This window comes from Panthera uncia, assembly GCF_023721935.1.
Source record: "Panthera uncia isolate 11264 chromosome A1 unlocalized genomic scaffold, Puncia_PCG_1.0 HiC_scaffold_17, whole genome shotgun sequence".
Lineage (NCBI taxonomy): Eukaryota > Metazoa > Chordata > Mammalia > Carnivora > Felidae > Panthera > Panthera uncia.
In genome coordinates, this window is record NW_026057577.1 from 56,342,618 (window position 1) to 56,367,978 (window position 25,361).

The 25,361-nt window shown below is 42.7% G+C and overlaps 1 protein-coding gene and 1 non-coding gene across 7 annotated transcripts; both read right to left on the minus strand.

The window, feature by feature from the left end:
- Positions 1-9,678: 9,678 nt before the first annotated feature.
- On the minus strand, positions 9,679-23,455 carry ZBED3 (zinc finger BED-type containing 3). Of its 6 annotated transcripts, none has more exons than XM_049649687.1 (4): positions 23,301-23,455; positions 16,841-16,879; positions 15,273-15,408; positions 9,679-14,422 (listed from the first exon to the last, which is right to left on the minus strand). In XM_049649687.1, the coding sequence occupies exon 4, from the start codon at positions 14,403-14,405 to the stop codon at positions 13,704-13,706; it is 702 nt and encodes a 233-aa protein (XP_049505644.1). In that variant the 5' UTR covers positions 14,406-14,422; positions 15,273-15,408; positions 16,841-16,879; positions 23,301-23,455; the 3' UTR covers positions 9,679-13,703. The 6 variants fall into 6 exon arrangements, with proteins under 6 accessions (XP_049505644.1, XP_049505639.1, XP_049505642.1 ...); XM_049649682.1 differs by having other exon boundaries at positions 16,841-21,150; XM_049649685.1 differs by having other exon boundaries at positions 20,222-23,441.
- On the minus strand, positions 17,117-17,254 carry LOC125935907 (small nucleolar RNA SNORA47). Its single transcript, XR_007461885.1, has one exon. It is a non-coding gene; the product is annotated as a small nucleolar RNA SNORA47 (small nucleolar RNA).
- Positions 23,456-25,361: the final 1,906 nt, after the last annotated feature.

A 25,361-nucleotide genomic window follows, 5' to 3' on the forward strand; every position in this document is an offset into this window, starting at 1 on the left:
TGGTTAGTGAGTTTAGGGCCTGCATCAGAGCCTGGAGCCTCCTTTGGATTCTGTGTTTTCCGCTCTGCCCCCACCCCACTTGTGCTCTGTCTCTCAAAAATAAATAAATGTAAAAAAAATTTTCTTTTAAAGATTATATCTTAATTTGGTACGTTTTCTTTTTTTTTTTTAATAATATTCTAAAATTTATTTATTTTCTTGTTCATCTCTTTTTTTTTTAATATATGAAATTTATTGCCAAATTGGTTTCCATACAATACCCAGTGCTCATCCCAAAAGATGCCCTCTTCAATGCCCATCACCTACCCTCCCCTCCCTCCCACCCCCCATCAACCCTCAGTGTTCCCAGTTTTCAAGAGTCTCTTATGCTTTGGCTCTCTCTCCCACTCTAACGTCTTTTTTTTTTTTTTCCTTCCCCTCCCCCATGGGTTTCTGTTAAGTTTCTCATGATCCACATAAGAGTGAAACCATACGGTATCTGTCTTTCTCTGTATGGCTTATTTCACTTAGCATCACACTCTCCAGTTCCACCCATGTTGCTACAAAGGGCCATATTTCATTCTTTCTCATTGCCACATAGTACTCCATTGTGTGTATAAACCACAATTTCTTTATCCATTCATCAGTTGATGGACATTTAGGCTCTTTCCATAATTTGGCTATTGTTGAGAGTGCTGCTATGAACGTTGGGGTACAAGTGCCCCTATGCATCAGTACTCCTGTATCCCTTGGATAAATTCCTAGCAGTGCTACTGCTGGGTCATAGGGTAGGTCTATTTTTAATTTTTTTGAGGAACCTCCACATGGACTATTCTACTAGCTTCCCAGCTGGTCGGCTTGTAGTCACTCTGTCCTCCCTCCAGTCCATCTTCTACGCTGCAGGCACGGACAGTGTCTTCACAACCCCTCTTTCATCATTTCCTATTTAAATCCTCCTGTGGCTTTCCATTACTCTTGAGGACAGAAAACAAAATCCTAGCCCATAACATTCTACCTGGTCTAGCCACTGCCAGCTTTTCTGGTCCCTGTCAGAGCAGGAACCTTTTTTTCAGTTCTCAAACATGCCACACCTTCTCTTACCCTAAGGCCACTTTTATTCTGGTATGTCTGGAATGTTCTTCCTATACCCTTATAGTTAACTCTGACATTTAGATCTCTGCTAATTGATTTTCTTCAGGGATGCCTCCCTTGTCCAGTAGACTGGATTGCCTTTGATAAATGTTCTTGAAAATCTTTATTTGTTTCATTTAGACTATTTCAGTTCACATATATTAACGTGATTAGTATAGCATTTGTCTGTCTAGATTCTTACATGTCATGTAGGCAAGGCCTGGGTTTTTCTCACAGTTGTATTCCTAGTACCCAGCCTGGCTTGTATACTTAAAGGCAAACAGTGAAAGAGCAAGGTGGGTTTGGGGAACTGCAAGCGGCTTGATACAGATGGGTTTTGTGTGACTGAGGAAACATGGAAGGAACTGAGGCTACATAGAGGGTATGAGGTAATGGGTTTCAAACCATTTTGACCATGGTCCATGTTAAGAAATACAGTTTATATGACAGCTCAGTATGTGTCTTGTGTATGCATTTATAGCAAGTTTTATACACCAGTACTTAGCTGTTAGTTCACATAATGGACTCTTTATTTTGTTTTCCAAGTCACTGATTCCAGCCACTAAATTGATTGTATAATCCACTGATGGCCTGTGTCCTACAATTGGAAAAATATGGATTGAAAGCTTGGTTTTCAGATGGTTTGACAGAATCTATGACATTGACGCTGCCTTACAGAACTGCAGGTGTGTGTGTATGTGTGTGTGTGTGAGAGAGAGAGAGAGAGAGACAGAGACAGAGACAGAGGCAGAGAGAATGGGTGATGGGGGTGGGAAGAGGTTGAGGTGCCAAACTGGTGACTCTTGTTCTTGTGTTGTTACCAGAACTGGCCTACATTGACTGGTTTACAATTCAAACTTCCAGATAGATTTCATATGGAGAAAGGTTTTACCTCTTTAAGAGGAGTCAGTGGGAGGGGCACCTGGATGGCTGAGTCAATTAAGCCTCTGATACCAGCTCAAGTCATGATCTCACAGTTCTTGACTTCGAGCCCCACTTTGGGCTCTGTAGTGACAGCTCAGAGCCTGGAGCCTGCTTCAGATTTTGTCTCTCTCTCTCTGCCCCTTCCCCGCTTACATTCTCTCTTTCAAAAATAAATAAACATTAAGAAAAAACAAATTAAAAAAAAAAACAAAACAAAAGAGGAGCCAGTGGGGAGGGGAACTGAACCACATACCTACAGCTATTCTCAAATATTGTGTTAAGAAATTTGGATTTTTTGTCTCTTCATCAGTGAGGAATTCCTGGAGGATTTTAAGCAGAGAATCTAATTCTGATTGTATCGCTTTATAGCAAAATAGCTATGACTGACTGAAGAGGGGCAGAGTGGAGGCTGACAGACCTCTGTGAGGGCTTTTCCCCCTCTATTTGGTATTTATTGAGCACCCATTTATTGAGCTGTGCAGACCTGTGAAGGCAGGGACCTTTTTGGTCTTATTCTCTGCTGTATCTTCAGTACTTATCACAGCATTGGATGTTTAGGAGGTGTTCAGTGAGCATTTGTGGTAGGATGAATGGAACACACATTTGTGCTATGTCAAATACTGTGCTAAGCACTTAATATATATTATCTTCTTAATTCCTGCCACTATTTTATGAGTTAGAAAACTGAGATTTGGAGACTTTTTATTTTATTTTCTCTGTTTTATTTATTTAAAAAAATTTTTTTTGATATTTATCTGTTCTTAGCATGAGCAGGGGAGGGGCAGAGAGAGAGGAAGACACAGAATCTGAAGCAGGCTCCAGGCTCCAAGCTGTCAGCACAGAACCTGATGTAGGGCTTGAACCCACAGACTGCGAGATTATGACCTCAGCCGAAGTCGGACACCTAACTGACTGAGCCACCCAGGCACCTCTAAAAAGTCTGTGTGGCAGAGTGGTAGAGCTTGGGTTTAAATCTTTATTCTTTTCATCCCAGTGGACTATTAAGAGCACCGGCTTACGAGTCTGACTGACCTGGATTCACATTACAGCTCAACCACTCCTGAGCTGAGTGATGTTTAAAAGTTTATTTAAGCCTGTATACTTTAATTAGTCTTCATGGAGTTACTGGGAAGTTGAGATAAGGCCTATGTCATATTGAACAGTACATAATACTGTACATACATAATATGTACGTTATTATGTACAGTACATAATAAGTCCTCAAATATTAGCAATTTTTTGTGTTGTTATGCCCTGCTACCCATAGCAAGGGTACAGTTTTAGGAGTAGCATTCTGCAGTGGGTATGGTGGTTATTGAAGTGAGAGCAGTGGGGCAAATAAATGGATGGGTCATCTTCACTCCTTGAGGTGATGATAGATAGGTGTGGATAAGAAGGCTGACTCAGGAGCTGGAATTCTTTCTTTCTTTTTTTAATTATTTAATGTATTTCTTTAATTTACATCCAAGTTAGTTAGCATATAGTGCAACAATGATTTCAGGAGTAAATTCCTTAATGCCCCTTACCCATTTAGCCCATCCCCCCTCCCACAACCCCTCTAGTAACCCTCTGTTTGTTCTCCATATTTAAGAGTCTCATATGTTTTGTCCCCCTCCCTGTTGTTATATTATTTTTGCTTCTCTTCCTTATGTTCATCTGTTTTGTCTCTTAAAGTCCTCCTATGAGTGAAGTCATATGATACTTGTCTTTCTCTAATTTCACTTAGCGTAATACCCTCCAGTTCCATCCACGTAGTTGCAAATGGCAAGATTTCATTCTTTTTGATTGCCGAGTAATACTCCAGTGTATATATATACCACATCTTCTTTATCCGTTCATCCATCGATAGACATTTGGGCTCTTTCCATACTTTGGCTATTGTTGATAGTGCTGCTATAAACATTGGGGTGCATATGTCCCTTTGAAATAGCACACCTGTATCCCTTGGATAAATACCTTTAGTTCAACTGCTGGGTCATAGAGTAGTTCTATTTTTAATTTTTTGAGGACCCTCCATACTGTTTTCCAGAGTGGCTGCACCAGTTTGCATTCCCACCAACAATGCAAAAGAGATCCTCTTTCTCCGCATCCTCGCCAACATCTGTTGTTGCCTGAGTTGTTAATGTTAGCTGTTCTGACAGGTGTAAGGTGGTATCTCATTGTGGTTTTGATTTGTATTTTCCTGATGATGAGTGGTGTGGAGCATTTTTTCATGTGTTGGTTGGCCATCTGGATGTCTTCTTTGAAGAAGTGTCTATTCATGTCTTTTGCCCATTTCTTCACTGGATGATTTGTTTTTTGGGTGTTGAGTTTGGTAAGTTCTTCGTAGATTTTGAATACTAACCCTTTATCTGATACATTGTTTGCAAATATCTTCTCCCATTCCTTCGGTTGCCTTTTAGTTTTGCTGATTGTTTCCTTTGCTGTGCAGAGCTTTTTATTTTGATGAGGTCCCAGTAGTTCATTTTTGCTTTTGTTTTCCCTTGCCTCTAGAGACGTGTTGAGTAAGATGTTGCTGCAGCCAAGATCAAAGAGGTTTTTGCCTGCTCTCTCCTCTAGGATTTTGATGGCTTCCTGTCTTATATTTAGATCTTTCATCTATTTTGAGTTTATTTTTGTGTATGGTGTAAGAAAGTGGTCCAGGCTCATTTTTCTGCATGTCGCTGTCCAGTTTTCCCAGCACCACTTGCTGAAGAGACTGTCTTTATCCCATTGGATATTCTTTCCTGCTTTGTCAAAGATTAGTTGGCCATACATTTATGAGTCCATTTCTGGGTTCTCTATTCTGTTCTGTTGATCTAAGTGTCTGTTTTTGTGCCAGTACCATACTGTCTTGATTACAGGAGCTGGATTTCTTTTCTCTTTTTTAAATTTTTTTAAACATTTATTATTGAGAGACAGAGACAGAGCATGAGCATGGGAGGGGCAGAGAGAGGGGGAGACACAGAATCCGAAGCAGGCTCCAGGCTCCAATCTGTCAGCACAGAGCCCGACGCGGGGCTCAGGCTCACAAACTGTGAAATTATGACCTGAGCAAAAGTTGGACGCTTTCCCGACTGAGCCACCCAGGCGCCCCCAGGAGCTGGATTTCTTAACGAGTACTGCAGAATGAGCAGGAGACTAGTAGATGATAGACAGTGAGAAAGGGTAGAAGGTATTGTATGTGACCGTTTGAGGTCATCCTCCAAGAAGGGGTGGATTCTGCATGACTTTGGGAATGAAGCTTCTGGAGAAGGTGACAGGGACATCTAGCAGGCCCATCCTGGTGTTCAGTACACTCTAGAAGCAGGAGAACTATAGGGAGAACTGAAAGAGGAACTAGATTTCAGACAGTAAAATCTTTCAACAGCACATATTCATTCAGCAGATAGCCTTGGGGCACTTAATACAGGCCAGGCACTATTCTAGGCACGCGGGATACAGTAGTAAATGGGACAAGACTGTCGTCTTGGAGCTTATGTTTATTTTTAGATGGTATTTGTAGAATGTAAAGGCCAACTGGTCATATGAAGCCCTTGATAGTTCCTGAGCGTTAAACAAAACAGTTTCTGTTCATTTCAGAGTTTTTGCAAAAGTTCTTGGGGTGGGAGGGGAGCAATTTGTGTTTTTCAAATGTTTTCAGATCTGTCTCTAAACAGGACCTTTTTAGGGGAATCTTATCATCTCTGCCTTCAAAAAATTTGTATTCATGTTTTTGAGGGTTTTGGATATATAGACAACAGTAAAACCTTACTGAGGCTGCAGCCCTTCATTCAATTATGTATCTCCTCTGGTTACCTGACAGTGATAGTGACTCTGCTTACTCAGACATTGGGTATTGTGGCTCTTAGTCTGAACGATAGATCATTGAAGTACCAAAAAACAAAACAAAATTAAAACCATCAATCAGGTCATTGGAAATTGGAGTTGATGGAGAACATGTAAATCAGAAAGTCCCTGGAAGATGAGAAGCAGACACCCTGGGGAGGAGGTTAATGTGAATGGAGGCATACATTGTCTTCTGCCTGCTACCTTTTTTCATCTGCGTTAAGATGCCACGGTATTTCATTGTCCAGAAAGCAAAAGACAGGGAGAAGTTGGTGGAATATTATTAAATGTATTCAAGCTAGTGACAGTGTGTTACTTAGCTTCCAATTACTAGTAGACTTCAGAGGCCAGGAAGGTTTCCAACTCATTCATCTGATCATTACTTATCTTGACCAAAGGCCCAGGAGAATATATACCGAAATAATAAAGCTTTCATTAGCACTTAATGCTTTTCCTTAAAGCCTTTATTTTAATACTATGAAATCAGATTTCAGAGAATGTCATAATTAAGATTTTCATGAAAAGAAGCATTTAATACTTTTTAAATATGTAATGACTCCCAGTGCTATCTGAATTAATTCACATCATAAACCCACTAAAGTGAGCTTTAATGTCTACTATGGCCAAGCTACCTTTATTTAACCTTAATATATAACACTATCAAGACCAATTTATGAACCACACAAAAATAATGATTGCTTTATTATAATCACACTTTATTAGCCTGAAATGTTAATTTGGTTAACCATCTACTGTATTTATCAGCCTGGGCTCTGAATGACTGGCAGCTTTTTTCAAAAATCAAAATTTTCCTGGAAAGATGAGTATTTGCCAACTTAATGATGTTTTAAAGAATGTGTCAGAGACTCTGAGAGCAACTCTAAAAGAGGAGTTCCAGAGATGTTTTAAGCATGGAAACATTTTTGGAATAACTGTTTAGTCTTTCCTTTTTTTTTAATCTGATTTTTTTTCATATTTTAAATGAAATTTTGAAAGAGAGAGAGAGGGAGAGAATCCCAAACAGGCACCACACCATCAGCACAGAACCTATTGCAGGGCTCGAACCTGCAAACTGTGAGATCATGACCTGAGATGCTTAAACGACTGAAGCCACACCCAGATGCTCCAAAACTATTTAGTCTTTCAAAGTGACTACTTTGAAGGGAAAAGCACTTAGATGGATAGATTTTGGTATATTCACTTATAAGATTGTCAGACTACTTTATAGTCACAAGTCATATAGAATTTTGACTGGATTATCTCATTTGCGATAACAGGTATGGAACTTATGTCTTGATAGAAAAGGAGTTCTGTCGTGAAGGAAAATGACTTGGCCAACTTTTGTGGCCTGTGAGCAGCTGCTCTCAGGAATCATCTGAGGGAACCTGCTCTTTCTCAGATCCTTTGGATTGGTTTTGCACTCCCATTCATGTAAGTAAGAGAAAGAGAAAGAAGGCATAGTTACTGAGTTTAAACTCTGTATCAGAATTTGCCTGAATAACATCTTACTTAGTCATTATAATAACTCTGTAAGGTATGTATTATCTCCATTCTACTAATGAGGAAGCTGAGTTTCAGAGAGGTTAAGGTGGTTGCCAAAGTGACACCTAACATACCCTGGTTGGGAACTGAGATTTTTTAAAAGTATTTCAATATTTTTCTCCATTGTAATATTTGAGTTCTCTTTCTCTTTTTTTTTTTTTTTTTTTTTTTTGAAGCTTAAATTTTAATTCGTATCTGACTCCAAAGGCTTGATCAGCTCTTCACATATCACCACCTGGCCTTCCTAGTCAGCAAGATCCTAATTAGTGCTCAGATATTTAAATATTTAGCTCTTGACATTATGGAGGCCTCTGATTAACCCCCAAGGCATCCTTCACACCCACCTTTCAGGTATCTGTCTCAGAAAAGTTTGTGAGTACTCCCTGCACCTGCATGAGGCAGATTTACAAGGCGGGGAAGGTTAGGACCCCCATTAAAGTATTGATTTCTGGAGAATAGGGGCCCCCCTTCAAGCTCTGCCTTTCTCACGTACCCTCAAACCTGAGCCAGGCAGGATAATGCTGTGGTAGGCAGATAATAGACCCCCACCCTTGCCCCCCAGCAAATGTTTATGTCCTAATCCCTGGAAACTATCAATATGTTACCTGGCAGGGAAGAATTAAAGTTGCAGAAAGAATTAGGTTGTTAACCAACTGACAGTAAGATAAGGAGAGAGTCCAGTAAATATGGAAGAGGGTAATAGAGTGATGCAATCTGAGAAAGATTGGCCCTTGCTGACCTTGAAGGTAGAAGGGGCCAGAAGCCAAGGAAGGTAGAAGGGGCCAGAAGCTGGAAAAGGTGGCATTCTCACCCAAGGCCTCTAGAGAGGAACACAGCCCTGCCGACATTGAGTTCCATCTCAGACTTCTGACCTGCAATTGTAATAAACTTGAGTTGTTTTTAGCCACTATGTTTGTGGTAATTTGTTACAGCTGCAGTAAGAAATTAACGCAAAGGCCAACCCCACTTCCTTAAGGCCTGGCTTAGCATCAGCCCAAGAGCTTGTGGGTGGAGAGGAGCCAGCATCAACCCAAGTGTCCATAGGTGCTCTGGCCAGGATAGCACTGGTGAAGAGGTGGAGCAGAAGGGAGGCCTGGAAGGAGGTGCAGCTCTAGCCCCAGGTATGGCCGGTATCCGTGGATTGAGCTCCAACCTCCAAACTGTGGTGTGAGGCCACACCCTTCAACAAGGTGAAGTGACCAGGTGAAAGACCACGTCACCTTGTTGGAGTATGTGATCTCGTTTGTAAAATATGGGCAGCTAAACCTGCCCTACCTGCAGGGTGTCATGAGGACAAAAAGAGTGGGTACGAGAGAGTGTACTCATTACTGCTGTACACATTTTCAGTTCTAGGGAGTGAGTGATAGAGTTAGTACCTCAGTACTATGGAAGAAGTTGGATCCACTAGTATTATTTTTTACTAATAGGCATGTCACTTTCAACATTTATTTCTAAATTTGCAATTAACAAGAAAATCCAGTTAAATAGAACAACTCATTGACTTAAAGAACAATTGATGTTTAACTATTTCATGGGATCATACCATGTTAGCAGCCAAAGAGGACTTGAATGATGACCTCATCCATTTTTCAGACAAAGAAACAGATTCAGGTTGTGGAAAAGTAAGAAGTTCAAAACATTTAGATATATAGTTCCCTGATTAGTGGCAGCAAAGCCAAAGCCCAGTCTTTATGAATTCCTTCCAAGACGTTAAAGACATGGACAGTCATTTAAAATAGAAACTCAGCTCAAACCAAGCCAAGCTTTCTCCCCTTCTGCAGCTCCCAGGATGACAGCTTAGATGTGTAAAGGGCCCTAGCTGTTTCAGCCTTGGCTGTTAGTACTTTGTTTTGCCTCCCCCTCCTCCCTGACAGATTTTAACTGAAAGAAGTGACTGATCACTTTACATCATGGCAGGCCTTCAGGAGTTGGGTTCAGGGCATTGTGTACCCCCATTCCAGCCACCCACCTCGCCACTGTGTGCATTGCTCTCAAAGGCAGCACCTGGATGACGCTCTTAGTAAGCCCAGGCACTTAAGTCAGGGAAGCCCGGCCAGTATAGGCAAGGTGTGTCCCTATCACCCATTGCCAGTGATAACTCTGTGAGCTGACTGTGTCACAGGCAGAGAGGCCAATGCAGGCTTATGAGTCCTGACAGCGTAAGGACAAGCCAGCGTAAGTCCTCAAGGCCAAAGAGGCACAGTATCTATTGAGGTTGGAGTCAGGTGAACCACCATAGCTGCAGTCTTCTGATTGAGAGCAAGCCACCCTGGGGCTTCTTTTTCCCCCCTCTGTCAAATGATAGACCAGACAAGGGCTGCACTTCTTTCTAGGCTTTTCTAGAAGTGGGGATTACATCAGTCCTTGTATTGGAGGTTTTGTTTATTTTAACTAAGGAAGTAGAAAGCTGATGGTCAGGAGTTCTCATTTGAGAAATGTGAATTATTTTATTTTTGATTATAAAAGTAATTCATGCTTGGTATAAAAAAAGTACAACAAGGCAGAAGTATATAAAAGAGAAAGTAAAATCTCTCCCACAACCAGCACTAAGTTAATCAGGCCCCTGATATTGTTCCCCCGTCCCCTAAACAGAGGCTACTGGTGCTCCCATTAGTCATCTTTCTTGAGGAGGCAGTTAAAATTCTAAAACTCAGTCTTTGCTGGTATTAACGGTTCTAACAGTTGGTGGAATAGAAGAGTAACATTGGTAGAAGCTTTTTTTCCCTTCTAAAAATTCAAATTCCTATAGTATAGCCCAACTTTCAAATCCACGTGAAGAAGTTAAATTTCAATACTTAATAGAAATAACATACTATTATTAGAATAATGTAAAAATTATGAAATACAAAAGAATAAAATACATTACAAAGTTTACAGAAGTTTTACTAAGATGACAAGACTTTGGGGGATTGTTTTGTTTTTTTAATTTTTTTTTAATGTTTATTTTTGAAGGAGAGAGAGAAAGGGTGTGAGCTAGGAAGGGGCAGAGAGAGAGAGGGAGACACAGAATCTGAAGCGGGCTCCAAGGCTCTGAGCTGTCAGCACAGAGCCTGATGAGGGGCTCAAACCCACGGACTGTGAGATCATGACCTGAGCTGGAGTCAGAGGCTTAACTGACTGAGCCACCCAGGCTCCCTGGGGGATTGTTGTTTTCTGATTTCTTCCTAGATTGGGGCATTGCATTTGCATTACTTGTGTAATGAAAAAAAAAATGTTTTAAGAAAAACATTCCTGATAATGACATACTAGTACAATTGATTGGATTCAAACCAAACAGCCCAATAATGGACATTTACATACAAAATGCCATGAACCCAGAGAAGTAAAGAATCGTCTCTAAATTAGAAATCAAGGAAAGCTACATGCAGGCAGTCAAATTTGAGCATGGTCTTTGTAATGGGTGGGATTTTTCATACTCAGAGTTTGAGGGGGCATTTTAAGTGGAGGGAAGGCCATAAGAACAGGACACGTCAGGAAGAACAAAGAGTCTAGTTTGGCTGGAGCATACAGTACATGTAGGGGAAGGGACAGATAAGACTGGCACCAGGGTGGGGGCACTTGAATGTCAGGCCACAAAGTTGAAGCTTAACGATGGGTGATGGGGCTGGGGGTGGGGGCTTTGAGCAGGAATTGTGATATAATCAACGTTGGCTTAGAACAGTTCCTTTGGCCAAGCTGAGTGTTAGGAAGGGGGCAATTGGGGAAGACGAGGATGGGAAGATGAACCCCAGATGAATGCTAAGTGAGGCTTGATCTTAGCAGGTGGCATCAGAAGGAAGACAGGTGTGACACTTTATAGAAATAGCCTCAGTACATTAGGGGCCTAGGATTGAGTGAGATGAATTCAAACCTTTTTTCTTTTCTTCTTTTAGAGAGAGTGTGTGAGTGGGGGAGAGGGACAGAGGGGGAAAGAGAATTTTAAGTAGGCTCCATGCTCAGCAGAGCCCAACACAGATTCCACGGCCCTGGGATTATGACCTGAGCCAAAATCAAGAGTAGGATGCTCAACCAACTGAGCCACCCAGGTGTCCCTCAGTGAGATGAATTCAAATCCCACTCTCCCTCATCATTACTTAGTTCCCTGAGCTTGTCTCTTCCTCTACAAAATGGGCATAAGAATAATTAGGTCATGGGGTTGCTGCCCATGCACTTATTCTAAAGCATTTGGCACAGCTCTGGCACATGGTGCCAGTATACCTGGAATTAGTTAGGGAGGAAACTGGTGTCCACACAGTGACTAGCAAGGGAGATGGTGCAGCAGCTAGGAACAGGGCATCTGGAGGTATAGACTGAATTTGGATCTCAAAGCTACTACTTACAACCTACTTAGCCCCTATCTTCGTTTCCTTAGCTGTAAGTGGGCACAGTATTACCTCCTCAAGGAGCTGCTGTGAGAATAGAGTCAGATGGTACATGTACAGTGTGCAGTATATACCTAATACTTTCTCAGAGCCCCATAAATGTTATAATCGGGTGAGGGGTGGGGATGTGGAACTGAAGAGATTTGCCCTTTCCATCTGCAGTGGCACGCTATACAGAGATAGAGACACACAGCAGGGATTGGACATGAAGGGCAGAACTTGGGAAGAAAACGTGAGGCTGGAGGTAGTCAGGAGTCACTGGCACAGAGGCAGGTGAGCCACGAATGAGCGCATAAATTGGGTTAAGGAAACAATCAAACCCAGAATAAAGGGCATTCTAGAAGCCAGAGGGCTGGGACTCTCAAAAAGTGTCATGGAGGGGCGCCTGGGTGGCTCAGTCGGTTAAGCGGCTGACTTCGGCTCAGGTCATGATCTCGCGGTCCGTGAGTTCGAGCCCCGCGTTGGGCTCTGTGCTGACAGCTCAGAGCCTGGAGCCTGTTTCAGATTCTGTGTCTCCCTCTCTCTGGCCCTCCCCCGTTCATGCTCTGTCTCAAAAATAAATGTTAAAAAAAAAAAAAGTGTCATGGAAAAAAAAGTAATAAGGGAGCTATTCTAGACTAAAAGAGACTAAAGTTATCAAAAAGTAATGTATGAACCTTGATTGGACCCTGTTTTGTAAGAAAGATAAAAAGACATTTTTGAGACAAGGGGGAATTTTGATTAAGGACTCTGTATTAGAAGCTATAAGGATATATAGACTGAAATACTTCAGGATGAAATGCCATGTATGTTTGGGATAGAGGGCAGAGAAAATAAGGCAATATGTTAACAAGTGTTCAGTCTAGGTGGAGTATATGTGGGTGTTCATTTTACTAGCAAGATGAAGGCTGAAAACAAATTATATTCAGCTTACGGGTCCAGTGTAGAATGGGAAGCTGACCTCCAGGAAAGGACTTAAGTATGGGGAGGAAATACAGGCAGCAAGGATAACTGGACCCCTCTTGGGTAGTGTTAAGCTGGGGACAGTCAAGCTGGGCAAATCTTTCTTTTTAGTACAAGGGGAGACTTGTTGCTGAGGAACCAGAGTAGTCTGGGGAAGGGAGGGAATGAGTCAGAGGAAAGAAGAAACGGTAATGGAGCAAAGGTCCAGTAAAGGTGGAAGAGGAATGGATGCAAACGGGAAGAAGTAAAGGTGACCTCAGATGGGAGAGATGTCTTCTCTTGTGGCCCAGAAGTGAGGACTGTTTTGTGGGGAACCAAGCTCCCTTCCTAAGGAGGGAGGAGCTCATGTTTTGCTAGTAAGGAAGCGTAAGACACAAACGCACCACAGCTGCCACTGGGTCTTAAACGGAAAGGGAACAGCTGGGGTGCGCTCTCTTCAAGCTGGGGAGCAAACAGGGGTTCTCCCAGATTGCTCTGATGAGGCACTAGGATGACAGGGTAAAGAACAGTTGTGGAGGCTAAATGGCCCCCTTTTCAGAACCTCGTGCCTGGCAAAGCCAACTTGCCAAAGATTTATTCATGAGGAAACGAATAAAACTCTCCTTGGATAAAACGCTCGATCCTCATTTCCGTGCTCCCTCCACCCTGGGTTGCCCTGGCGGGTGTCCAGCCACGTGGTGTGGCAGTCTTTGGTACGTATGGAAGTTACAGGACTCCGGGTAATATAGGACGGAGCTGTCCTTCCAAGAGGAGTTGGAGGAAAACCACCTCCTTGCACCGAAGCCCAACAGCAAAGGAGGCCCCTGGAGCTGGTGCTCCCAGGCATCCCGAGGCGTGGCGGGGCACAGAGCATTAAGTGATTTTTGGTTCTGCTCTGGTTTCCTAAGTGCTTCTCAAGGGTCCACATTTGCAGATCTTGGTGGGCCTGAGATTCAGCTCCCAGGTGAGGCTGATCCGTGGACCACTCTTGGAGTAGCGCTGGCACCGGAGGGGTTGGGAGTGGAAAGCGGCCCAGACCTACAGGACCTTGGTAATTATGTAGCCGTCCCTCTCCCCCAAGGGCTCTTCTTTGAGCGGAGTCTGCAGCGGAGTAGAGGCCAAGGCCAGGGCGCCTTCGCGGCGGCTCACTTCCCGCAGCCGCCCCTGCAGCGCCTCCCTCTCGGCCTGCAGCTCCCGCCGCGTCTGGGCCGCCGCGCGCTCCTCCTCCTGCAGGGCCCTGCGCCTCAGCTCCAGGGCGCGCTCGCCCTGCTCCACCGCCGCCTCGCGCCGCGCCAGCTCGCGCTCGCGCAGGCTGCAGCGCACGGCCAGCGCGCCCATCTGCTCCAGCAGGCGCGCCCAGTCGCCCTCGGCCGAGGGCCCGCGAGGAGGCGGCGGCGGCGGCAGCGGGCCCGGGGCGGCGGCCGGCGAGCTGCGGGCGGAGCTCTTCTCCAGCTCCCGTCGATGCGCGCTCTTGAGGTGCCTCCACAGCGCCGGGGTGCCCGAGTGGAAGCCCGGGCCGCGGCTCACCTGCTCCCCGCACAGCCGGCAGGTGGCCCACTGGCCCGCCGCGTGGCCCGGGCGCGCGGGGGCCAGGTGAAAGTAGCCCCAGGCCTCGCAGTAGGGCGCCCCCAGGCGGCCGGGAGGGGCCGGGGCCAGGCCGGGACACGGGCCGCCCTGCGCCGTAGCGTCGTCCGGCGCGCCGCTGTCTTCCATGGGCGTCGTCGGCTCGTCACTCCTCATTCTCTCCGCGGCGGCGTCTGCGTTCGAGGGAGAAACAGGTAAGGGCAGCCGCCAGCCACACACACACGCACGCACACACACGCTCACAACTGAGGAAACCCCTTCCGTTCGGGTAGTACCTGGGGTGCTTTTAAAGTGTTAACTGTTTATTCCTCAGAAAATGTTCAACGTGTCCAGGCCTTCTTCCCTGAACTAGGAACGCTCTTCAAAATCACGTGGGTCCGCAGCTAGCGGGTAGTTACACTAAAAACTGGGAAGCCAAGCTTCTTCAGTGGAAAAACCAGCTAAACAAGTGCTCTTGTATGTATGAGTTTTAACTTTTTATTTTTTTTAATGCTTTTATTTATTTTTGAGAGAGCGTGAGCGGGACACGGGCTGAGAGGGGGAAAGACACAATCCGAAGCAGGCTCCAGGCTCGGAGCTGTCAGCACAGAGCCCCACATGGGCTCGAACTCATGAACTGTGAGATCATGACCTGAGCTGAGCTCACAGCCTTAACCGACTGAGCCACCCAGGCGCCCCTTTCCTTTTCTTCTTAAAAATGTACTGCCTTTTCAGAACAAGAGCAAGGCTCCGTTTTGTTTTCTTCTCTTAGTGTTAGGGAACAAACTGTAGAAACGAGCTGACAAGAAAGCTTTGGGAATGAAAAATGTGTTTCTTACACTTTAGGGGTGAAAGTGCCAGTTGAACAGCTTTTTAAAAACCTCTCAATGAGGGAACTTTTTTCAAAATAAGTCTTTGTTGTGTGAATTTAAAAACAACGTGCTTATGAGGAAAATGGCAGCACTAAAAACCACTAAAACTTTAGTTTTAAAAATGTATGTCTTTAGGAAAACAAAAATACAAAGCAGTTTTCTAAATCGTTACCTTTAAATTAGGTATTTGGCCATGTCCTCTCAGCCTTGGGGGGTCCCTGTCATTGCCTCATGGTTTCCAGCCAATGTAAGTTCTCAGGTGGACACACTGAGCAGGAATCCTGAGTTCTGAAGAACCATCAGCAGTGCTAGGAGTAAATTCAGAGGACAGGCAGTGAGTAAAAGAAATTCAGCAAACCGCTCCCTAAACATAGATACTAGAAATGCTGGCTAGCACCATGTTCGAGTGTTCATGTTTTTCTGACCCTGTCACAGGTGCTCCAGTTACAAAACAAAATTTGTTTTCTTTATTGCTCATCACAATGCAGTGTTCCCTTCTATATATTTAAAAGATAAAAGGCTTGATCACTACTTTTAATGAAGGAAGAAAATAAAGAAAAGTAAGAGCTACTTGCTCTGTCCAACGTGTATGTTGTTAAAAGGATCCAAACACAACCCAATGACTGTCACTGCAAAGTCTTTTCTGTTAAAACAATTTATCATAGCAATAACCTACCAACCAAGGGGGAATAAAAAAGGTGAAGTTGATTCTTCAGAAAGTAGCTTCACAAAGGAGCAAATGTGTGATTCTAAACAACTTTGTTCTGGAACTTTAAAAATAGTAAGAGAACACGTGGAAGACTTGGAGCTCTTCTGAGAATTTATTTCAGGGGGAATATCAAGGCCAAGATGCGCCATGAGATAGTCAGTGCCCATTCATACTGTCAGGCTTTGAGCCAGCAGCAGTGGAGGTAATAAAGTTCCAGAATCTTTTTGGTTAAACGTTAACTGGGAATGATGGAAGGCAAAGTTGGAAAAATAAGTTGCTATAATAGCAGTAGTGTTTAGCGTAAGCTTTTATTTCAATTGCTAAGATTCTTGTTACAGATACATTACAGTTTTCCAAAGCTCACTTTTCCCCCACCAAGCAAGTCTAATCAGGCTCAGGCATGACCTTTAACATATCGCTCGTATTTTTAAAAAAAGAGGGAATTTACCAGAATCATCAAAAAAGACAAGTAAGTACCAGCCTTCTTCTAACAAAAGAAATAGCTATTTACATATTTTCTGATACATTAGGCATTGATTTGAATATGGTTACTCATGAAGGCCAATTATGATAAAACATCTTTAAAAATTAAAGGCTAGACTTTCTCCAAGAGATTTACTAAATCCCTGAAGTCCACAAAAAGGGAGTAATAGGATGAGGAGGGGAGTTACAGACCACTTTCAAGGATAATTTTCTTTACGCTTAGTAAACATTATGGTTATATAACATTATGGGTAGTCAACAGACCAGATTTTAGTATTAGAGTTTGTTTTTGTTACCCAAATTTACCTAAAAAAAATTTTTTTTAGAATTCCATTTCGTCTACATTGGAATCTTCTCTTTTCAGAGTTCCTTGTTTTATTGCTAAACATAAACAAAAGTGGAGAGAATAGTTTTATGAATCCTTGTTTTTTTTATAAATTAAAAGAGATTTAAAGGTATTCTAGAATATCAAGACTATTACTTTGAATTCTGATATGCTTTCTTGAGCTGGGGGTTGAAAACTATGCATAAGCTGTAGACTGTCTTACCTGTGCCACACTCTGAGAGTGGTCATTACTGAAGTGCCCCTAAAAGTACCAGAGGTGAACAATTAGTCATGCTTTACCTCCCTGCAAGATGTCTCTGGGTTTCTTCAAAATCTGGGATGCCCAGAGGAGTGCCACATACATGAATGCCATCTGTTATAAGAGTGAAGGTGGAAACAAGAGTGAGAAGCACTGATTCTGATGTCTTAATCAGAATTAAGACTTAGTGGACTTAGACTTAGTGGACTGCCTCATCTGAGCCATGGATAAGCAGCACTACAAATGTCGGCCAGCACAGCGCTGCCCCTCCAAGGGCAGCAGAGGGACATCCTCTGCCTTGGCAGGCCTTTGCTCTCGGAGGTCTTAACCGGTGGAAGGCAGCACAGTACTGAACTGCCTCACCTTCTCAGTCCTCCGCATACAGCTACACTCTGGTTCAATACAGTCTTGTGTTCAGACTAAGTATCTAAACGGTGACCAGCAGTCTGTGGCCACAAGTCATAACAGCCTTCCTAGTTCTGCTAAACAACCCCTCAGCTTGTTTCAACTTTTCCTACAGTGCAGAGGGAGGGAAGCCGCCTAGCCAACCATCTTGGCTTGGAAGAGAACCCTTAGTTAGCATCTTCAGTCACAACCCTAATACACAAAGAGCTCTAACAAACCGTCAAGAAAAAGACAAATAACCCAATAAAAAATGGGCAAGAAATATGAATAGGCAAATGACCTAAGAACAAAATTAGATGGCCAAGAAATATGTGAAAAGATACACATCACTTCTATTCAGGGAAGTGCTATTAAAGTAACAATAAGGTTTCAGATCCGTCGCACTAACAAAAATGAAGAGGTCTGTCAGCCAAAGCTAGAAGGGAGGCAAAGAAAAGGATACGTTCATACATTACTAGTGGAGATGTGAAGGCTTTTAGGAAAGCAATCTGGCAATTTCTATTAATTAAAAATAAATACAATCAGGGATCCACTCCTGGGAATCTATTCTGTAGAACTAAAAGTACTAATACGTAAAGTAATGTATTAGGATATTTAATACAGTATTATCTGGGATGTCAAAAAACTGGAAACATGGGAACACCTGTCAGAGAATAGCTGGGTAAATAATGTGTTCACACCAGGGAATTTTGTGCAGCCATTCAAAGCATGGATTGGAACTCTGCTAGATGACCTAGAGGGATTTCTGGAGGAATTCTACAGGGAGAAAAGTCAGATGAAGTATGTATAATATGTCATTATTATTAAATAATATATAGATCTGTGTAGGATATATTAAGATTTTATATATATCTGAATAAAAATAAGGAGATACACGGTTGGTTGAGGGACGGTTGAGGGTGTGGCAGCTAGTGTGAAAGGAGAAAGGGAAGCATCCAACACAAAAGAGGAAAAAGGTACTAAGAAAGCATGCACATCTGTGGACACATTTAGGTAGACTACATATATGGCAGGGTCTGTACATACGTAGAGAGCAAGATGGAGTCACTCATGTCAGGCAAGGATGTAATGAATCAAGAAAGCAGACAAGGGTGATGAGCTGAGAACAGATACTGCTAGAACTGTTAACTGCCTGGGGGCACCCAGAACTGATAACCAGCAAAACCAAGGGAGCCTGGAAGAACCGAGAACCGATAATCTTTAGACCCAGAAGAAGTCTGAAAGGGCTAGACTGATGAAACTCGTTTAAAAAGGGAAGATTGTTGAGGCAAACTGCCAGATTCTCCAGATGCTGACCCTTCCATGTCCCACTGGCATCAGGCAACTGCCACTGAAGGCTCTGCTCGTTTGATCTCTGAAAGTGATGGAGATCCTCCACCGCTTGAACACAGTAAGCAGGAAGCGCTGAGTGGACCCATACTGGTCAAGGCCTCATCCCAGCTGTGTGCTCATGGACTGACTTCGCATTTCATTCATTAACTTACCCTTACTGTATCTTTCTTGTTTTGCGTGTCACGTACGACGCCAAGTTAAACGCGTAGTGAAAGGTCTTTGAGTTTGGAATTCTGAATCTGCTTTACAATTATGTTAACCTTGCTTTATGATTAAATAAAGCTGACATTGTGGAAAGACAGAACTTGTGTACATGCCTTCACAGAGTGCTCGTGACAGCATAAATACAAAATAATTTAATGAAACAATCCTTGGGTATGTGAGCTCAGGCTGGGCTAAGCAACCTTAACTATGGAGACTGGAGGATCAGTCCGATGGGGCATAGGGTGCTTCCATCTGGCCGTGGAAGGAACCCAGTGTGGAGGGTTGCTCGATATCAGGTGGTTTGCTGTGTCCTGCCTGAGCAGAAGGAGAGTCTCGATCCACACCTCACTCATCTCCCTAGCACAGGCAGGCACTCAAGGGACACTGCATTCAATGTAATGACCTGACTCTACTTTTCTTAGGCCCAGCTCACCAAGTCCCAATCTCCCCATCTGTCAAGGGAAATGATAAGATTATCTGCCTCTAAACTGGTGGCTGAAATCAAATAATGCAGATGATCTCACTATTGGACTCTCCAGTGCTATATCATATAAATTCAAGGCATGAGCAAAAAGAAGCTACCAGCATTTACTGTTCATACATGCCCACATTAAGATCTTAGTAGCTAAAGGCAGTGTTATGTCTCTCTTTGACATTCTATTATTCACTACAATAGGTAGTTTAAGTTGGAAGAATTCCCTTGAGGGTTTTTGAATATAAAAAACAAAGAATCACAGATCCACCTTCCCTCCCCAACCCAATTTATTTTCATTTCCTAAATTGACCTGCATGCAAATTAGGTTGCTCACCTCTCAGGTAGAAAATGATGGAGGAAAAAAAAATTGATGGGGAGGTCTGGTTTCCTGGAGCCCTTTGATATGCATTTCTTCCTTACCAAGTACCCAACAAAAACACACACCTATTAACTTACGGTTAGCTAATATGAAGAAAATGAAAAATAAGAACTCCCTAAATTTTTCCTTAGTTTTTTTTTTTTAAGACAGAGGTGGTTTTTTTGTTTTGTTTTTATGTTTATTTTTGAGAGACAGAGAATATACACCTTTGAGTGAGGGAGGCACAGAGAGAGAGGGTGACAGAATCCAAAGCAGGCTCCTCGTTGTTGGCACAAAGCCCAACATGGGCCCCGAACCCATGAACCAGGAGATCATGACTTGAGCCAAAGTAGGACACTCCACAGACTGAACCACCTAGGTGCTCTTCTGCTTAAACAGTTTTTAAATTATAAGAAAGGTGCCAATGAATGTGATTATTTTCCTTACATCCATTCACTCCATCCATTCTCATTCAAATTGCTCATTGTGCACCTGCTCAGGGTCAGGCAAGGGCTTACTACCCAGGATGCCAAGGGAAGACCCACATAATCCATCCCCTCCAGAAGCTTACCGTCTGGTGAGGAGAAATGCTTCCAGCAATAATTCTGATAGAGGTGGTAAAGGTCAGAGCAGTGTTCACTCATGAGGGTGAATTCCATCACACGGTGTCCATGCTGGGGAAAGGGTAGGCCTTGGGGGCCCTATACAACTGTTCATGCAGAGATTCCTGCTTCAGCATCTCTTCCCTTTCCACCTCCTTCAGGGCCCAAAAACACATTGCCACTAGTGCTAACTCTCACCAAGTTCTTTAGTTTTATAACTAGACCTCCAAGCTCATATTTTATTTTTTTAAGTTTATTTATTTATTTTGAGAGAAAGCAAGAGCATGAGTGGGAGAGGGGCAGAGAGAGGGAGACAGAATCCCAAGCAGGCTCCATGCTGTCAGCACAGAGCCTGACATGGGGCTCGATCTCACAAACCCTGAGATCATAATCTGGGCCAAAATCAAGAGTCAGACACTTAACTGACTGAGCCACCCAGGTGCCCTCCAGCTGATATTTTAAAATAAAATTTCTTCTTCTTTTTTTTTTTTTTTTTTTAACTAGGCTCCATGCCCAACATGGTGCTTGAACTCAAGACCCTGAGATCAAGAGTCGGGTGCTCTACCAATTGAGCCAGACAGGTGCTCCTAAAATAAAATTTCTTGATGCTAAATGAAAGTAGCTAGGGGCACCTCGGTGGCTCAGTTGGTTCAGCCTCTGACTCTTGGTTTTGGCTCAGGTCATGATCTCTTGGTTTGTGGGTTCGACCCCCACGTTGGGCTCTGTGCTGACAGCATGGTGCCTGCTTGGGATTCTCTCTCCCTCTCTATTTGCTCCTTCCCAGCTCATGTGCACATTCTCTCTCTAAATAAATAAGTAAACTTAAAAAAAAAAAAAAAAGTGGCTAGCATGAAATGAACAGTAGAAGTTTTTTAGTCCGGTTTCAGAGGGAAAAAAGCTGAAAGAAAAGCAGATTTTTGTTATTTCATGGAAGAGGAGAGAGTAGTAGTGTACCACCCTCTGCTCTCTCCCAAAGGGAGTTTCATTTGAGTATCCACTATTTGGAAGGGATGGTAAGAAGTTAAAGTCTGTGGAAGATAATAAATTCACATGAATTACTTCAAACTGCATTTAAAGTTTTATTTGCAGTTCTCTGAAGTTCCAGTCTTCTCAAAACCTATCAGATTAAAATGGAGATTCTTCAGTATGACCCCCCTGAATACCAGTATAGAGAATAAGGGAGATCAAAACCTGGATGAGTAATTTGTGTAAATATGTGTGTATGTACATAAAAAACATGACTGGAACATTAAAAAATCATCCTATAAAACAAACTAATTTTTTTTATTTTACACTTAAACCTGAACATAGACAACATATTAGGCAAGCTAAAGGCCAAAGAACCAGGCAATGTTCTCAAAAGGGAATAACAAATGAATTATAGCTGTATTTGTCCTTCCACACCCAAGGCCAATCACTTCAGATGGATTAATCTGGCAGGATTACAAACAAGTATGTGTAGGTTGAGCCTGGATTTTAGTAAGAAATTCACACTAATGCAAAATCCACATAGATTTGTGTGGAAACAATAAAAACATTTTCATTTACTTCATCCACCAGTAACTTTAATCAAAGCAGAACATAATAATTAAAACAAATAATTAGCCTTGACAATTGACCCAAATATCAAGGAAAACACAATTCATTCATCTGTTACTTGTCCATCTCTGTAGAAATATTAGTTTACTAATATTAATTAATGAATTAATCTGTTTATAAACAAATCGAGACAATTAGAAAAACTAGTCTGGAATCACCAGGCTGAAGACTTTGATGAAGTTAAAAACCAAGTAAAGTGTAGATACTTGGCTCAGGCAAGAAAGGGATAAGTGTGAAAATATTAGATAAAGGTTACACATGGACTTTAAAAAAATTTACTGGACCCACAACTAATTATATGGAGAGTCAGAGATGTTCTCTACATGTCTTAAGCCAAACTCTTAGATACCTCTACCATTAGCTAAAAGGCTCTGATGTATTCTCTATTCATGCATTTTTTTAAATGAAAATTTTCTACCCTGAAGTGGACCTTTAGTTCAGGCCTACATTACTTTAATACATATGTTCCTGAAAAGAAGAGTGTTGATCCATTTTGTCTTGTAAAATGCATATTTTGATATGAATTAGAAGAATTTAAAGCTGTCCTACTTTGAAGGCCTTTGTAACAAAGAATTTTTAATTGAGAATTTCCTTGTTTTGGCTCTTGGCCATTTTACACATTGTTGTATACTTTTTATTGTCCTTTGCCTCAAGCTATTTTTGGCCAAAAAGGGTGTACAAATAATAGATTAATGCGAAGTGCATAAAATAATTACCCTAATTATGTTAATTTATTAAGCTCGCTCTACAACAGTTTCTCTTAAACACCCTATCCATGTAGTCTGGGCTAATTAGAAGTTCGGATGGTGGTTATTTTTTTCTTTCATGGAAGGAAAAATAATTTTGCTTGGTAAGCTTGGGGCATTTGGCTACTGTCAGTAGTTACAGCAAACTGCTCCTGTGTACTCAGAGAGGATCAGAAAATTCTTTTGTTTGAGTATCATGGAAGTGGGGGCAGGGATTGTTTGAGCATTTGGCTCGCATTCCGTTTTCTCTTCTCCAAAATTTGAGACCTTAAGATAATCTCAGAGAAAGAGCACACTACAGGGCACCCAACCACTTGCACTGTTAAAAGTGTGACTGCAAAAAAGGCAATTTTACTAAAAAGGAGAGCAGATGATTTTCGATATTCCCAAATAACTTTTTTGAAGGGATACTGTGGAGGAGCAAAAATGAGGTGCTAAAAGAAGCTGATCGGTGCCTTTATTCAGACTTTGGGGCCACACGCATCTTTTACACCGGGGACAACCTGACCACAGCGAAGGAAGGGCACGTCCGGCGGCCTCTGCACCAGCCAGTCTGTGATAATAGCAGACACTGGCGTTTGCGGGTCGAAGGCTCACCTGCGGCCCTGAGGCTTGTGGCTGGTCCCCTCCCCCCACCCCTGGCCTGCGGCGCCCTGACCCAGCCTCCGGGAGCGCCACAGCATGCGTGGTGGCGCACACTCACCCCATCACCCCCGAAGCGTGGCGGGAGCGGAAGGCGGGCTGGAAGTCTGGGATCGCCCGGTCGCCTCCAGGATCCTCGCAGACATTTTGTCCTGTGCGGAAACCACTGCGCGCGTCTCCCTTAAAGACACAGCGTTCAATTCACGCTTCTGGGGGTAAAAGTGGGGGTGGGGTGGTAACGTGTGGCCTATAGGGGAAAGGACTGGGGAGTCACTCCTTAACTATCCAGGTCCACGAGTGACAGACTTGTGGTTGCCAAGGTTTAAAAATGATACAATTGTTTAGTGCTTTTAGAAAATGTAATTTTTATTTTATACTTTTACATTAACCTTCCAAGACCTGGATTCCTATCTTGAGTCTGAGTGCAGTTTGCATCTTTTCAGGTTTAAGGAGTCTGATGGTTCAGGTTGTTGCCAACTGAACCACGGTCTGGACAGATAAAGGTTGGGCTCGTTGGTGCTCTAAAACTTAACAACGCTAGCTAGTGGTATCAGTCACCTTTTTCATGGATTATGTTGAGGTAACAACCCCTACAACTCAGTGATTTACAATAACAAAGATTCATTTCTCAAGCAAATTATATCTGTTGCAGGTATCTTTGGCTCTATTCCACTAGTTTCATTCACTCCAGGCTCCAGGTTCAAAGATCAACTTTTTTGGGACACACTCACCTCACCACGTGCTGGAATCAACTTTGAGGGAAGAGGAGTCCTAGTTTGTAGTGTTTGCTGTTTCCATGATGTAAATACTCACCTGTGATGTAAAAACCCACTATGGCTGATTTCAAGCTACTTTTAACAAGCTACTGTTAACAAGTTTAAGTGGCTTGCCAAATTTCTGGAAATGTTACAATCAGCTCTTATACACCACTGGTAGGTGCTGCTCTTAAAACTTAAAACACATTCTGTGCACCTCAATTCTGCTCTCATTTTATTGGCCAAAGCAAGTCATATGACAAAGCCTGTTGTCAGTGGGGCCAGAAAGTACACTCTCAAAAGGAAACCTTGCAAGTTATATGACAATGGGCAGAGATTGTATAATTCTCTTAAAAGGAGGACAGGAAATTTTTGGTTACAATAATATAGTCCACTTATATGCTCTGGTTCAAGTAGGTTTTTTTCAACCTTATTTTTTCTATAAATTAGACATTTTTCTAAGTTTCAAAGCCTATTAATGGAATTTCTCCTTACCATTCCAAGAATGGTTTCAGAAGAGACTGGTTGGATGTCTTAAAAGGGATAATTTTGCAATGTGAAGATTAACTATCAGGTTAATGTTTTTCTTCTCAGAAGGATACTTAATGCTGTGGATGTCTGCTTAAAAGAATAGTAACTAGTATAAATGAATCTGGTTAAGTCATCTCTTATTCATGGCTTAATTCATAAACAAAATTTTAAAGTTTATTGTTATCTGGCAATCCTTTTAACAAGAGGCTTTATTTATTAAAAAAATTTTTTAACGTTTATTTATTCTTGACAGAGAGAGAGAGACAGAGCATGAGTTGGGGAGGGGCAGAGAGCGAGGGAGACCCAGAATACGAAGCAGCCTCCAGGCTCTGAGCTGTCAGCACAGAGCCCGACACGGGGCCCGAACTCATGGACTGTGAGATCATGACCTGAGCTGAAGTCGGGCGCTCAACCAACTGAGCCACCTAGGCACCCCTATTTATTTATTTATTTTTAACGTTTATTTATTTTTGAGAGGCAGAACAGAGCGTGAGCTGGGTCAGAGAGAGAGGGAGACAGAATCCAAAGCAGGCTCCAGGCTCTGAGCTGTCAGCAGAGCTGACAGGGCTCAAACCCACTGACCATGAGATCATGACCTGAGCTGAAGTCAGATGCTTAACCGACTGAGCCACCCCAGCGCCCCTAACAACAGGCTTTATTACTTTGAGTACTTTAAAAATCCATTTTTTAGACTGATCAGGTAATGAGGTACATGATATTTTCATTAGTTCATAGAATAGTTTTTACTAAGTGCTGGTTGTGAACAAAGCACTGTCCTAAACCCGAGTAGGAGTCTGGAAATTTGAGAGACCATTCCTGCCCTCAGGAAGATTATA

Excerpts from the sequence above, each read along its gene's own strand:
- ZBED3 (XM_049649686.1), bottom strand. The coding sequence starts at position 14,405 with ATGAGGAGTGACGAGCCGACGACGCCCATGGAAGACAGCGGCGCGCCG.